Source organism: Hypomesus nipponensis, chromosome 19 (assembly GCF_054491055.1).
Source record: "Hypomesus nipponensis isolate SF chromosome 19, ASM5449105v1, whole genome shotgun sequence".
Taxonomy (NCBI): domain Eukaryota; kingdom Metazoa; phylum Chordata; class Actinopteri; order Osmeriformes; family Osmeridae; genus Hypomesus; species Hypomesus nipponensis.
This window is the reverse complement of record NC_140379.1, coordinates 19,386,226-19,403,576: the sequence shown is the minus strand read 5'-3', so window position 1 is coordinate 19,403,576 and position 17,351 is coordinate 19,386,226. Positions and strand designations below refer to the sequence as shown.

Below are 17,351 nucleotides of genomic sequence, written 5' to 3'. Positions count from 1 at the left end.
TACTTAGCCTACTGTCAAAGTTCGTAAGGCCACTGAGATAGAAAAAGGCACCCACGGCGAGCTTGGAAAGTTGAGTGTGTATTTGTTTTTTTGTGGGGTGGGGGTGGGGGGGCCACCATCGTAACGTTTTTTGAGCAATGAAATATATCTCTTGTTTTGCCTGTTTTGTGATAAACATGCCTAAAAGGTGCGTAATATTTATATAGGCCTACTGAAATAATATCGGCATTATATTTATAATAACTATGATGATTTTTCAGTTGGCAAATTTGTGGTGCCCCCTCAGGCCTTGGTGCCCTACTCACAGCGCGTAGTGCGCGTTATGGGAGCGGCGGCACTGCTTCAGTTACTAACTATAAATCATCCAGGAGTATTAATTATGGTTCCTCAATATTCATTTAACATATTACAATTAAGGCTGTATTACAGCAATCATTTTGGTGTCCCCTTCAGAAATTGCTCTTGAGAAAATGTCCCCCCCAAAGTTGATAGCAGATTTTCGCCACTGGGCTCGATGACCCAAGAACCACCATGCTACGATCCAATGATCTAACTGTTCACAAAAGAGGAAGGGATTTTATAAAAAGGAATGAAATGTTGAAGTGTAGTATATAGAACAAAGGCTTAGATGGGAATTCAAGTTTTAAATGTACCGCCGAATCCTATGGTTTTTGTATCATTCTCCGCCCCTTTCGAATAACTGACGCAGGCTGTAAGCCTCTCTGTTTGCAGTCGTTCTACTGAATGAGGATTGCAACAGATTCACAGGGGAGTCAGCAGATCACGTCTCAGACACGATTTCGGTTTGAAAATCATATCAGATGATGCGGACGAAATAGTAAGTGGTTACAGTTGATTCGGCCATAACTCTGATGTACAATGTACGTCGTAGTTAATCGTTGTATTTCGGTTTAAGCGGTTTCTGCATTGCTTTGTGTGGGGGAAAGTGCTTCGACTACGTAGACTAGCTAGTCAACGTCATCGTCAAACTCAGCAGCAGCAGATAGTAAGCCAGCCAGCTAGCTAGTAGCAAGCGTGCATGCAGCTATCTAAAACCTACGGAATCCTTTGTTCTTGGTATGAATCACATACTTTTGTGTTGCGCGCATTGATCAAACTGGGTTGTAATCTGACTAGCTTGTTAACAAATTTGATGTTGTAATCATGATGATCACGGCAATATATTAGAGCTAAATTAAATAATTAAATTAGTAGGACCTACGCAACAAGGCCGGACTCGCTGTGTTGTACCGACAATTGGCAAGATAGCAAACGTCGATTTCGGACAACATACCAGTCATGCTAGCTGGTTATTTACATTACCTTGGTTAGTTCACTCTATTAATAAGAAGTCTATCTAGATAACTGGCTAGGGGCCGGGCTACACGTCAGCCGCGTGCTAGATAGAACTAACCTACCTCTAATTTAATAGTCTAGCATCAAATTGGTTAGAGCTAGCTCTAGCTGTATGGACTAGCCTAGCTCTACCCATTTAGCTAAATATCTACCGACTGTAGAGCTACTATACCCATCTTAAAACAAGGCTTGTGAGCCTTGTTTTAACCTAGTTGATTACTAATATATTAGAGTTATCTGTCGTCTACGCTAGCCTAAATAGTTAGACTAATCTAGTTATTTAGTCGTTAACTAGTCCAATTGTTGTAGGCTACAGTACAGTTGAACGAAGGGCAGCTTTCGGCAAGTTAATCTAACCATAGAGAATCATGTCGTCCTACACTACAAGCTAATGTACAGTACAGTAGCTGGCTATATTTGTATGAATTTACACTGTTTTGTCATGCAACGTGTCAAATGTTACAAACCCAGAATACAGAAACGTTTTGTGACAACTACTAGCTAGTCTACCACCTGAGCGAAAATGGGTACAGTAGATCTAGGTCTAACAAGTTAATATTATTGGTCAAGTAGTGCTGTAGTTGTATTACTAAACCGTTTAGCAAATTGCAAATGGTAAGTTCGCTGTGAACTAGCATTATACAGCAGCGAGTTAGCTAGAACTGAACTCGACGTGATGCTTATCAGACATAGCAGACTAACTGTTAGCTGGCCAGAGCAGGCGACTAGAGTCGTTCGTTTTGACAGGTCACATAGTACACATGAATATTAATATAATGTTAATCGGCAATAAAATATTGGACTATAGGGCTTCCCCAACAGTGCGTACAAATGTGCAAGGCAAGCAGGCAGGGAAGTTACATTTGACATTTACAGTTTATTCGATTGGCAGTTAAAAAAATACATAACTATATACAATGATAGCACGGTCGAAGATCATGGAATTGAAGGGCTATAGTAGTTCCCATGTCATCACAATGTTTTAAGACAAGGGAGAAAGTAGGCTTTTACCTAAAATGCTTCAAACTCTGTAGAAGTTGGGTCATATTGTGTTATTTTGTTAATCCATCCATTCAGTTTTACTGTGCTGTCATTTCTGTGATGTTGTGGGTGGACATGATCCAATCCCTAATTGTACTTGATTGCTTAAAAAAATGGTCAATGTCCATTAGGCTAAGTTTGTGTAACGTTATAGCAATTTGAGAGCCATAGGGGTGTAACAATACATGGTGGTGCAATACATTGCGGTGCAAAAATGTAACAATGGCCGTGTTCGACTTCATGCGGTGCCACTTGAAGCTAGTGATGTGTCCTTTGAACGATTCGTTCATTTTGAACAAATCCTTATAAGGACTCGGGAATAACGAGTCCACTCAACAAGTGATTCGTTCATTTCCCGACTCGGTCTTTCTACGAGTCTTTGGATCATTTTTCACGTGACCTGCATATGCTCTGTAGCTAGAGGGAACGAACGATTCGTTCATTTCCCGACTCGGTCTGTCTACGAGTCTTTGGATCCTTTTTTTACGTGACCCACATTGTATTTTTTAGTAGAGGAAACAGTTTCCTTATTCCCTTTCGCGTGGCCGCTGTTTTACGTGAATGATATTCGCGCAAGTCATCATACTGACTGGTTTTGTTATTTTCACTTTACATTTACACTTAGTTTAGTGCAGTGTAATTGTTTGACGTGATAATTAAATGCTAGTGTGATAATACACAGGGTTCTTACGGTCATGGAAAACCTGGAAAAGTCATGGAATTTTAAAATGGTTATTTCCAGGCCTGGAAAAGTGCTTGAAAAAAATAAAATCCCAAAAGTTTTGGAAAAGTCATGGAAAGTTGTTATCATATTTTCATATAGTTCATTTACACTGAGTTTTAAATAATTCACATGCTTTTAAAAGAAATACGTTCAAAATATAAGCAAGCATACGCTCTCATACTAACTGAAAAGTTCGATGGCCGCAGCAACAGTAACTCAGAGATGCGCGAGGGATAATTTAAAATGCAAAGGAAAATTTAACGATGCTTGGCTACAAATGGAAAGATACATTACAACAGACAAAGACCCGGGACGAGCCAAATGTCGGTTGTGTGGTGGAAAATCATTCGACATTTCAATCATGGGAGAGGCGGCATTAACTAGTTAGCCATTCCAAAGGTAGCAAACAGCAACAGCAGCCGGTACAGCAGCACCCATCACCGGCTTTCTCACCACAGCGAGGTCCACTGCTACGCCTAGCTGCAGGGGTCGATAACCGCTGTGATGAAAATGAAGTCCTAACTGTGTAGTTAATGTGGGCTGACGGGGCTTAATTTCCCGACTATGACCAGCGTTCTATACATTATGCCGCTTATTACACGGCAACTTGCCAAAAAAGTAACTTAACACAGTGTGTCTTTTTACAATTTATTTGTTACCATTTGTAGTGTTGATCAGCAGAGAAATAGTTCGCCAAAGATGTTGAACATTCTTTCGGCTTCAAATCAGCTGACGTTGCTAAGCAACAGAGTACGCTGGGGTTGAAAAGTTACCGGACTGCTTGCGCAGTGCTACGAAAGATGTGAATCCGAAGCAAAAAGGCCACTTCCCTTGACAGCGGTCAAATATGCATAGCCAAGTTCAAATATAAAAAAATTGTTCACCGCAGAACGTTGGGAAGCCCCATTTAAGTGAATGGAGCATTCTACAGTATTACGAACAGCCGTGTAATACAACTTTTCAACGTATATGCCAAGATTTCACAAAAGGTTTGGTCATGGAAATTTGGTTTAAAGTCATTGAAAAGGCATGGAAAAGTCATGGAAATCCATTGGTCAAAATGTGTATGAACCCTGAATATATGACCAAATCATACAAACTCATGATACATTATTTTAATGCATTTCTTTTGAAATAGTATCTGCTGGTGCACATGTCATGTACTAACCTACATGAGAATATCATACGTGTTTAAATGCGTGTTTCATACCCCCGTTGAAATGAACGAATGACTCGACATAGATTTGTTCATTTTACTGAACGAGATTCAAAGAACCGAACTTCCCATCACTACTTGAAGCTGAGAATGCCATTGGCTGCTTCAAGTCAGCCGGGTAGCAGGCGACACCTGCGCTAGATGAAATCGAACGCACATATTATGTATCATAGTCACAGTTTATCTTATTGGTTGAGCTACCAACACACAACCTCTTGCACCGGCGTCATGCGTGCACACAGCATTCACAGCTTTGAACTGGGCAGTAGCCTCGCAGGGCGAAATGAGTTTGGCTGAAACTGAAATAGAAGAGGCCCCGTCCACTAAAGTCCGACGGCTGGCAGCATTTTAGTTTTCCAGTCATTTACATTTATGCATTTATCAGACGTTTTGATCCAAAGCGACTTCCAAGAGAGAGGTTTACAGAAGTGCATAGTAGGGCTGGGCGATATGGTTAAAAAATTATTAACGATAATAAAGACGATAGACCACAGATCTGTAGTAGTAGCTAAATAAGTCTCTTCCTCAACTTTTTCCCTACACTCGGCATAAAGTTTAGGCAGAGCGGTGTGAGAGAAATCTTTGTGGCCAGGGAGCACGTACCTGGGGTCAAGTAACTTAAGCTTTTTTTAAATCTTGCTTTTTATCAATAGCCTACTTATCAATACCTTGGCGCAAACTCACACTTTCTGCATGGTCCAACAAGTGATTTTGCTTTAGGTGGTAAAAAAGGTTTCTTATATATTAGTATTATAATTGGACCAATACGCTGTTCCTATTGGTCCAGAGAGGTTCTAAGAAATCGGCGAAACCGTTTGCGGACCTCCACAGAGGTCCGCAAACGATTTACGGACCTAGCAAGCGGTTGCCTTGGAGATGTTGACAACATGGAGTCTGCTCCAGATTCGTCATGTTTGATTTGGGATTTTCCAAATATGGACTTTTCGACAGATCTACAAACACCTTTGTAAGCAGAGATATGTTAAAACGTTTGTTAACCGAGACCGTAGGTTGAGGTCAACAAGAAGTCCACATTTGCAGTCTGTCGTATTACCAGACTTGGTACCCACGAGGGGTGGGCAATATGGCCAAAATCTCCTATCACGGTATGGGTAATTTTATATCACGGTTACGGTATATATCACGGTATAGTAATTGATATAGTAAATTCAATTAAGAAATGGTATAAAATAACCATACCGTACTTCATCATCACACTTGATTATTTATTACAAACAAAAACAACTGCCTCACATGAGACAACACTTGAGTTAAAAACAAAAGACTAAAAAAGGTTAAGAGTACGAGAGTTCCGATTGGCTGATGCGCAGTCATGCCATCCGCCGTAATGCCCTCAAACAGGGGGGGGGGGTCAAAATAATTCCTTCGTTAATAATTTGTTACACAGAACTTTATTGTATTAAATATTCATCCAAAATGATTCACACCTTCACAAAATCAACCACAAACAAATAATGTATGCATATGCAGGTAGCAACGCTAGTGCTAAATAACAACTTAACTAGTCGGCTCCATGATGCCGGGTAAGAAGCTAGCTCCTGAGACTTCTCACCAAAAGAACGAAGGGGAACCTTTGATTAATACATGTTCGTAGGTACCTAGCAAAAAGTAGCCTGAACTTTCCTAGATCTTTAGCTACGGCACTAATGCTGAATGCTCGCTGTTATAGCTGTCTGTCTTACTTGAACGGTGTATGTATTAGGGATGGAGATTTTAACTGATTTCACTATTCGAATAGTATCCGAAATTATTTTCGAATATCCGGATAATCTATTTTGTTAATGTGGTTCCGTTATGTAATTAGCCTGACGTGACGCAAAGCATACAGTAAACACATGAACCACCACACATTCTGGCAATAATTGGGACTGTTAAGCTATTAGATTAAATAAGGGTTGAATAAAGAAAACAAATGAAAGATCAATTTATTAACATGACAAAAAGACAATGAACTTGAAAAAACGCTGCGTCTTCAGACGTAGGCTCTTAATTTGGCGGAAAAGCGATTAACCTATTATTATGTGAAATAAAAAGTAGGTTACATTGGACTAAATTAAACACATTGGGTAGGCTATTCTCGATGAAAACTAAAGACACACATGGAGAACTATTGCATATTAACTTGGATATTAACTTGGAACCGGAATCCTATAGGATACGGTGCGCCACCACACAATGCAAACATAAACAGCCGATTACGCTAGCTCTACATGGCTACTGGTAAGAAAATAAATAAGCCACAACTGCATTAGCCATACGCATTTTTATTCAGGAGAATTATCATGTAAACATGCTCAGGGGAGAGGCGAGTACGGAATCGATTTACGAGCAGGCCGGCATAGAAAAGACTGCAGGACCTGAGGTTGCTGCGAGGTACTGCTTAGACAGGACACTATGCTTCTTGTAGCGCCAAATGAAATGAAAGGAGACTCGCAGCAGAACACAGGCGTAGCCTACCTTTTTTGATGGTTTTCATAATTTTCTAACGTCACAACTATTAGAATTCACAACACGACGCGACGGTTTTTCAATAAAATGTTTTTTTTTAATCAAACTACGCTCATAAGTATTCGAAAAAAGTATTTGAATACTAACTTACTTTAGGATATCCGGATATTCGATTAACCACGCCCATCCCTAGTATGTATGCATCGTTGCTAACGTGTGCTGACGTTGTGACTATGTATGTGATAAAGACGCATTAGTGACAGAGAGACGGAGGGAGAGCAGGGAAAGGATATTGCAGCTGAAAGAATTTGCTGCGTGTTTAACCTAAATAGTGTTAAAATGAAACGCAATATGTGCACCGCCACGAATTATTCCATGTGTGGGAAACACTGAAAAGTATACCGCGGTTGAACCGGTATAGCCAAATCTCTCCCGGTAGACACATTTCTACCGTTGCATGGTAGATACCGTCATACCGCCCAGCCCTAGTACCCACCTGTTTGTTTACTACACTATTTGCACCAAACATTGCTTTGCTCTTTGTCGGATTTCAAAAAGCCAAACAACTTCCAAATAACTGAAGAAGACAAATCCTTTTTATCAATAATTTCTTCATTGGAGGGTTGCTCCCTCGCCATGGCTATTGCTGCCACTGTTTTTGGCAATAAGACAAATTTTCCGCGTTTAACATTAGCTACTCCACTGGAGGTGCTCAGTATATTTTAGTGAGCGTACCCTTACAAAAAATAAGTATACTTCAAGTTTATTTTGTAATTATACTTAGTATAAAAAGTATACTATTATCATGTTACTGTAGGCTGTGAATGGAAAGGCCAGAGACGCGCTTGGTGTTTGTCCCTGGCTTGGGAACCACAAGTCACCTTTGGTTAGATTCTCAGGGAGATAATTGACTCATTAATATCTGACTCCAATTTTGACAATGTGCACAAGTGCGTTACCTGTAACCTTGAGCGCTAAACAGTTAATGACATGAAACTCTGACGTAGGTAAAAATCGTCTGCTTGATCAGAGCACCGACCCTAAAGTATGCGTGTTCACTAAACAGTCGTTTATCTCTACTATAATATGGATTTTAACCATAGTAGACCTAGTAGGATATGTCATCGATCACTCAGAGGCTCCGGTAAATTCCTTCGGAGTGTGGAGATCCACTGTAAGTGACTCAGAGGCCTTAAGTTAAAACCTACTCAAAAAGTCTATGTTTATAATCAGTTAGCCGCATCAACCAGACTAGATCAAAGTTTTCACCGCTGTAGCTTGATAGATACGTTTCAAGGAGAACAAGTAACTTTAAAATGCACACATTAATAGTTTATTATCTAAATAGCAAGATAATCAATACAATGATAATGAAATATCATCAAGTACAAAACATACCTTCAGAGCAATGGTTAACGAAGGTATTCACAATGAGAACTAGGCGCCTAACGCACCGAAGCTGTATCGTAAACAGAACTCGAAGTGATTGGTAAAAACGTATTCCTATATACACCCAAACCTGACTAAAATGGGGACACCGGTCATGTGACAGAAAAGTTGTTGAACGCATAAAAATTCAAATTGGATCATTAATCAAGACTGCAGTAGACCAAGTGGTGCCCTTGCAAGACAAGGGAATATGTTAAACATATGTTGGTCTGCTGCAGGCACAAACTCTGTAAACCCTGTACATGTACATGTTACAGTGTTAAAATTATTACTAGAATGTAACACACAAAATAAGAAACAAAAGCATATCAAACATGACATTTAAAGCTATTTAGAACCTTATTTTCAAGAACACAACTTTTAATGATAATTTCAGTCTTCCTCTGTCCACCTTCCTCTTCAACTGTTGAGACCACCTCTCCAGAGGTGTGTCATCAAGGTGTGATTGTCATTTTAGCATTTATGCAAATCAACAACTGTCCCAGACAAGTGTCTGGGTGACCAGTGACAAAGGGGCTGCCAAAACAGCCCTACATTACTTAAAGTATACTAGCAGTGTACTTATTTATATACTATTTTTGTACCAAGTAAACTGAATTGGCCCACTTTTTAGGTCATTTAGTACACTTTAAAGTACACTTAGTGTATTTCAAGGTTTAATTTTGAGTACTGTAAAGTAGCCTGTGCAGTTCACTTTCAGTTCATCAAGTATACTTCCTAAAGTACATCAAAGTATACCTTGGAATACTATAAAGTAACCTGTGTAGTGCACTTTCAGTTCATGAAGTATACTTCCTAAAGAGCCTCAAAGTATACTTTGCAATACTGTACTTTCTTTCCAGTTCTCTGCTGCCAATGACTGGAACACATTACAAAAATCTCTGAAGCTGGAGACTATCATCTCCCTTTCCAGCTTTAAGCACCAGCTGTCAGAGCAGCTCACAGATCACTGCACTTGTACATAAACAGCCCATCCATACGAAGGGTAACCTGTGCTAGCTACGTCACCACGTCAACACACGTTAGCAACGACGCATGGATACAACGTGATAAAGACTTTCTAGCTCGCAAATTGGAGCTTGGATTAGAGTGAAAAATACCACCCCCAAAAAATTACAACAATTTGGCTTTGTAGAGAAAGCGATTTCGAGTGGAACTGCGATCTCGCATTTTTGATTTAGGTCGTGACAGTCTTTGAAATTTGTGCGAGTGCAGGTCGCCCGTGAGACCGCCTCGTCTATTAGGCAGCAGCCATGCTAGAAAGCGTCATAGTAGTACTTTTTGTAGCTAATTTTATAGTTCAATTTTACACGAAAAAACAGAGAGGGAAATATTATGACGATACGACTATAGTGAAAACAGCCAGGTGGTGAAATTTTAATATAGGTTGCTGTAAAAACGTTGATTTGTTTGCTACGCGAGAGCCTGTCAGCCTCCATTGACGATTGCGGAAGCAATGTTGTCAACATTGTTGACACTCAGTCAACTGTCGATCTGCGTGTGGTGAGTATTTTCTTAATTTCGTACCAGGGTCAATTCTACATCTAAATGGACAGCAGTGTTTTAAAGATATGGCTATTGCGAAGACAGCCAGAGGGTCAGCATAGTTTGTTATTTGTGTAAACTTGGAATTTGAGTGAGACTGCGTCTTGTTTTGACGTTAGCCACAGAGTCGGCTCGCCCACTGGCAGTGTAGCTACAGTACTGTTTTCAATGCCATAGCTATGGATAAACTTTATTATGTCTTATTACACGGCTGTTCTTAATTCTGTAGAATGCTCCATTCACTTGAATGGGGCTTCCCAACGTTCTGCGGTGAACAATTGTCTCATATTTGACCGTTGCTATGCATATTTGACCGCTGTCAAGGGAAGTGGCCTTTTTGCCTCGGATTCACGTCTTTTGTAGCACTCCGCAAGTAGTCCGGTAACTTTTCAACCCCAGGGTACTCTGTTGCTTAGCGACGTCAGCTGATTTGAATCCTAAATAATGCTCAAAGTCTATGAAGTTCAACGTCTTTGGCGAACTATTTCTCTGCTGATCAACAATACGAATGGTAACAAATAATTCTAAAAAGACACATGTGTTAAGTTGTAACGTAACTGCTTCACGGCAAGGCAGCTGCAGAAACGCCACAAGACCTGGGTTATAACTATTTGCACATTTTACTTCGTGATATGACACACAATTGTAATGTGTAATGTACAATATAAGCTAATATTATTAAGGGAGTACATCTACTTTCGGAAACGGTAGTCTACAATTTCATTGAAGAATTAGCATCATGACATTAGCTTCTGTGGCCCGGGTAACACATACTACAGCGGTCTATGATGCATCTGTTTTCAATCGTTAAAATAATCATTTACTCACAAATAGGCTACATTATCTTTGTAGGATTTATTATGACATTAGATTACAAGTAAACGATGTGTGGGTGAAATTATCATTACCTGTGGTTTCAAACCAGTGTACAGTAGCTCACTGCAACGCTGTAGCTAGTAGCTAACAAAAACATCTCTACAGTACAGGCACAGCTGTTTACAGGAAGTCAAACGGCGGCACATAATCGACACTACCCTTACTTAAAAAGTCTTTCAATTGGTGAAACTATCTGACTGGTGACTTCTAACCTAAACTCCATTGCCACAGTCTAAACTTGTCAATCTGTTCATGAAAATAATGCATTTTAGCCTAAACCGTACAATGGAACGTTAAATCGAATTCAACCAATGCAATCGCTACCGAGACGAACACAGTCTACTGTAGTACTGTAGTACAATTTACCAGGGCAGCTTCTCCACACAGGGCTATTTTGCGTTTTTACTGACAATGATCGCTACCACTGAGCTTTTTATGAATGAGGGATTTTCCCTTAAATAAGCTTATTTACGTTTAAGGGGGCATATTTTTCAGTTAGCATGGTACTATTTGAATCGCGATCCCATCTGAGATAGCTATATGCCCGGTAATGTCGTTGTTAGAATAAGCTTCAAAGGGGGTTCTTTATTAATGAATGAATGCAACATGAGTAGGCTAAATGCCTGAAAATATCACAAGAAGGGAAAAACTTAAAATTATGTTTAAGTCATAAAGATTAGGTCCAGTTTTACAAGGAGTGATTGACGAGTAATACCAATTTGAAATCTGCATTAAAGTGAACAACATAAAGATTAGGTTTAATTGGTTAGATATAACGGTGGACTAGTATGGAGGACCAAACCTGCCATATTTACAAATGAATGAATGAATAAATAAATGTCCACATCCATGCATTTAGACAGAAATAAACGAATATATATATTAATTAATGCACAATTGTCAATCAATAGTTACATATATTTTACATTTATGTATTTATTTATTTTGTATTCATTTATGTATTCATTTATTTATTTTGTATTCATTTATTCATTCATTCATTTATATATTCATTTATGTATTTATTTATTCATTCATTCATTCATTGTTCCCAATATGATAATGAGAGGAGGCCAGTAGGCGTGGAAACTGATGTTCAGACATTGCAATCAATCCAGAGCCATAGATTCAATCTAGCTAACGCCTGGGACACACTGGCTGCGAAGCGCCCTGGAGCGCCACAATATACTACGAATGGCGCGATGCTGTTCACACTAGACACACATTTCTTCACGCCGGTCACCAAGCCTTTCACCTTCTCTGAGATTTTCTTTTCTACATGTAAAGCTGACATGTACATAAACATGGCATAGGCTACAGGCTATTTAGGCAACTTGTTGCTCCAACAATAACCGTCGCAACGGCATCCCATTCCCAACACAACGTGGCAACGTTTGGCTTTTGTTGCCGTAGTCTTTGTAAAATATGTGCTATGGGGCATACAACTCCATTTAGGACTAAGCTACTTTTCATCTTCGATGATTAACTTTGTGTCATCAATCTTCACAAATTTCTCTTCTGCTGGATTGGGGGCTATATGCCAGATTGTCTATCTCGCTCTTACACACAGGACAAATATGTTGGTTTGACAATCAACAATCAGGATTTTTTATTTTAAAATGTTTACGTTTTTATCGGGGTAAACACATGGTTGGCCGGTCAGCGTAGTGAAGTTGGGTGTTAAGTGATAGCCCACAACTAACATAGTAAAATCTTTATAACATGTTTGTTTATCCAAATATCATATATGGTGAATTAAATATTTGTTTTCAACAAGGTCGGCCAGCCTGTCCATGTAGGCTATGTTGTCCATGACAGCAAGGATGGATGTAAGGCTACATAATCGAATACAAAGCGTGGAAAACGATTAGCCAATGGTGTGTCAAATACCGCCTACCTATTTTGATTGACACATCTCATTAACATATTGAGAAGAAGAAATACAGGAATGAATGAATGAATAAATGAATGAATAAATGAATGAATAAATGAATGAATAAATGAATGAACACATGAATTAATAAATGAATGAATATATGAATGAATAAATAAATGAATACACAAATAAATACATAAATACATGTAAATTATAAGGTAATATTGATTGACAATTGTGCATTAATTAGTACATGTATTCAGTTATTTATGTCTAAATGCATGGATGTGGACATTTATTTATTCATTCATTCATTTTTAAATATGGCAGGTTTGGTCCTCCATAGACGAGTAACTGTATCAGCTCACAGTAAGCATGTACTGTGTAGTAGGCTTATTAGCAAACACTTTATTATGTAAACACATTTATGATGGCACCATAACAATTATTTGCACTAGCACAAATGCTCCCAATTATATTTTGAGGTTGCACAGATCATTTTGGGAGTGTATATATGGTCCCAACAGCCCTGATACTGTGTAATACTTGTACTATGCTAGTCTGATATTAGAAATTACATTATTTGAACTATCCAGTAAGTGATACTTATACATCTTGATTTTGTGTTGTAGGCTACATTTTTATTGTATTATTGTGTTTTTGTTTTTCAGGTTACGGCCATGTAAAATGGAGGATAGTTTTGATTGCGACTGTGGTGAGCTTGAGCCACCTGATCACTGAGGGGAATACAATTTAGTAAATGACGGATTTTGGATCAGGCAGTTAAAAAAAGAAAATAAACTGAGAACACTTGTGTATATGTGTATATACACACATATGTTTTGTGGTTTTATGTGCATTTGTATGCAACTGCTCAGGAACAGTCACACACTGAATGTATTAGCACTGTGAAGATGCAACTAGATACTTTTTGTAGTTTCTCATGAGTTCAAAACTTTTTAATTGACCTCAACTTCCATTCCATTTGCTTTTTAATAACTTTATTTTCAGTTCAATCCACAAATGTAAAAAACAATTATATTAACTTTCTATGTTTTTATAATTATTATTTTTTTTACTAAAATTTGATTACAGATTAGGGCATTGAATCAGACATTGAGGGATAAATGGGGGGAGTACAGTAATTTTTCAAGTAAACAAAAAAATTACATCCTGAAGTTGGGAAATTGGTTGCTTTATCGAAAGCCTAAATAGCATAGAGAACGGCCAGGCGACTGCAACAACAAATTAATCAAGATGGCAGAGAAGTTTGAGTCTCTGATGAACATCCATGGTTTTGACCTGGGACCCCGCTACATGGACCTGAAGCCTCTGGGCTATGGAGGGAATGGGCTAGTGTTCTCAGCGGTGGACATGGACTGTGACAAACGTGTAGCTGTCAAAAAGATTGTCCTTACTGACCCCCACAGTGTGAAACATGCCCTCAGAGAGATCAAGATCATCAGGCGCCTTGACCATGACAACATTGTAAAAGTAAGAACAACACACCATTTTAAAATGATCCCACTTAAAGGCATACACAGTTTGCTGTCTGTCTACCGTGTTGACTGCAGCAGGCAAACCTGCTGTAATTTAAATAACATTTTGGATTCCTTTTTTTTTTTTTTGTCCTCGTCTACCCAGGTGTTTGAGACACTGGGCCCCAGTGGTCGCAGACTAACTGAGGACTTAGTCTCTTTGACCGAGGTAAACTCTGTCTACATTGTACAGGAGTACATGGAGACAGACTTATGCCAGCTCCTGGAGAGGGGGCTCCTTTCTGAGGGCCATGCCAGGCTCTTCATGTACCAACTCCTCAGGGGCCTCAAGTACATACATTCTGCTAATGTGCTGCACAGAGACTTGAAGCCTTCCAACCTGTTTGTCAACACTGAGGACTTGGTGCTTAAGATAGGGGACTTTGGGCTGGCACGGATCATGGACCCACACTACTCACACAAGGTAAGCACTACACACAAATAAGTAGGCTGTTTTTAGGGTTATAAAAGACACAGACTTTACTTTCTAACCTTTGTGTAATAAGTTTTAGTTCAATGCCACAAATGTCTGAGTTTAGCATATCGGTTGTTGAGGGATGATACTTATTTTAGACTCATTAACACTAGAGGTGACAAGCAGGGGTCATTCCTAAATGTGTTTTATAAGCCATTAGAATTCGTTTTTTTCACACCGGGAAAAGCGAATTTAAGGATATTTTGCTCATGCTTCGGTTTAAATGGTGCCATATGCTCATTTTGCCATTTTTCATTGCCTGTCAAGGCTGTGATTTGCTTGTCAATCAGGAGATGGGTTATGTCATTCAGGCAAAGATTATATTAGTTTTGCACAGTATACCGGTACTGGTACTCTAGGGGTGCACGATATATTGACTCAATATAGTTTTTGTGATTACATTTGTTATCACGTTGTGCAATATCAAAATCGGAAATGTCCCAAAAAGCATGCGATATTTTGTGGAGAGATGTGCCAAGGCTGTGTTGTGATAAATGTAGAGCCTGCATATCTCGTTGACCAGTTGCATTGTCACACATGCACACTTCGACAGCGTGAGTGAAGAGGGAGATCGAGACAGCAAAATAAGCGAGAAGTGAAAGGACAGAAGGAGAAAGTGCGAACTGCTTATCAAGTGTGTGGAGCGAAATTAAAGAGACAGAAAAGTACGAATATGAAAACGAATACGAGTGTGGCTCAGGGAGACGACGAAATTATAGACAGTGTTTCCCTCAGATTAGAATGCTATTTGTGGCAGGGGGGTTGTTTCATGTCACACGGGGGTTCAAAATAATTCCTTTGGTAATAATTTGTTGCACAGAACTTATATTTGATTCACACAAACTAGTTCAGCAACAAACGAATAATTCCTGCATATGCAGGTAGCAACACTAGGGCTAAATAACTATTTAACTGTTCGGCTCGATGACGCCGGGTAAGTAGCTAGCTCCTGAGACTTCTCACCAAAAGAACCAAGGGGAACCTTCAATTAAGACATGTTCGTAGGTACCTAGCGAAAAGTAGCCTCAACTTTCCTATATCTTTAGCTACGGCACTAATGCTGAAGGCTCGCTGAAATAGCTGTCTGTCTTACTATAATGGCGTATGTATGCTTTGTTGCTAACATGTGCTGACGTTGTGACTGTGTATGTATGTGAGAACGACGCACAAGTGACAGAGATGGAGGGAGAGCCGGGAAAGAAAATGCAGCTGAACGAATACGCTACTTGTTAAATGGTCAAACGTTTTTTTTGTTTTGTTTTTTTTTTACACAAAATGCAAGGTTGCGGCCGGTGTGGATTCTGTGTCGCACCGCCACAAATTAGTCCAATGTCTGGGAAACACTGATGGAAATTGAAGAGGAAACAATAGTAGCCAAAAATGCACATTAATATCTAGGGGTGGAACGGTACGCCTACATGTATTCGTATTGAACCGAAACGGTACAGGCGTTCGGTGCATGAAATTACACGAATACACGGTATAAAAATAAGTCGCATGCAAATTAATTAACTGCTTTCCCAGTCAGTTACAGTAGTACAGGCGAGAGAGTGTTGGATAAGACTTGTGTGTCGGCGTTGTTCAGCAGTAGTGGGGTATGTGAGTGGAAATACATCTAGCAGCATGCTAATGCATGTAACACATCTGGATAAGAGCGTGTGCTAAATGACTAAAAAATCAGACGTGCTTAACCAGCCTTTAGATACACATACAAATAGGGCCAAAAAAACCACTGAAGCAATCGGAATTTACATGACATCTTCAATGTGCCGTATTCACTCGGAGGTAGGGATGGGTATCGAGAACCGGTTCTGTAAGGACCCGGTTCCAAATTTCTCAAAACCCGAATATCAATAAGGTCTAATCTTATCGATTCCGCTATCGAGACCAAGTAATTAGGGCTTTGAAATGATAATTTTTTTTTAAATCAAATTAATCACAGGTTTCTGTGGATTAATAATGATTAATTACATATGACCGATTTTCCGAATTTTTGTCAGTGTGCGTCTTTGATTTTGCGGTACCTTGATGCTCGAGTCACCCGCTGCCACTCGCAAAACTTTGGTGAACCCCTCGTCCTCAACAATATCAATCGGTTTACAGCTTTTTGCAATACATTTGGCAACTGTGCTAGTCACCTTGTCACAGGCAGACTTAGTGAGGGCCCTACGCTGTTCAGTGAGGGTGGTTTGGCGCATTCTACTTGAACTCCCCTCGCCGACCAATGCATGCTTCGCGTTGAGGTGGTATAGGTTACTTTAGGCTGGTATTGCTTTGGTGAAACGATAACATTCAGTCATTTAACATTCAGTCATTTAGCAGACGCTCTTATCCAGAGCGATAACGTCTTCCCGCAGAGCATGAATCTTGAATTGCCCTGTAATTTCTGCATAGAGCTTTTGTTGAGTCTGCTTTACTGCTCCTCCTCGTAGCACAGAGGGATTTTAATGTACGGCTAATGCTAAAGTCGCTGTTTAAAAATAAAATGTATTCCAGCGATGAGTTGAAGCATTGCAAAATGTATAGAGACTGTAGAAGTTCAAAAAAAGAAATGACATCTGCACAACAGTCTTCAATGGTATTAACACCAACAAGGTTTAAGGAGTGGGCGGCACACGGTGTATAGTGGATTAGAGGGTTTACTTTTTGTAACTGAGCGTGGAGTCCGTTATACTTTCCAGACTCGTTGCTAGCATTATCATAACTTTGACCACGACAGTTTGCCATGTCCAGGCCAAGGTTTCGCACCATGCTAATGACAGATTCCGTTAAACTAAGGCCTGTAT

General features: G+C 39.5%; 1 protein-coding gene across 1 annotated transcript in view; it reads left to right on the top strand.

Annotated features, from left to right (window-relative positions):
• Window positions 1-702: 702 nt before the first annotated feature.
• The window catches only part of mapk6 (mitogen-activated protein kinase 6), a 50,097-nt gene continuing 33,448 nt past the window's right edge, over window positions 703-17,351 (top strand). The window contains exons 1-3 of the mRNA XM_084681768.1: window positions 703-838; window positions 13,224-14,046; window positions 14,197-14,514. Of these exons, the coding sequence (XP_084537894.1) occupies window positions 13,810-14,046; window positions 14,197-14,514 (555 nt within the window). The 5' untranslated portion in view covers window positions 703-838; window positions 13,224-13,809. The remainder of the gene's footprint in view (window positions 839-13,223; window positions 14,047-14,196; window positions 14,515-17,351) is intronic.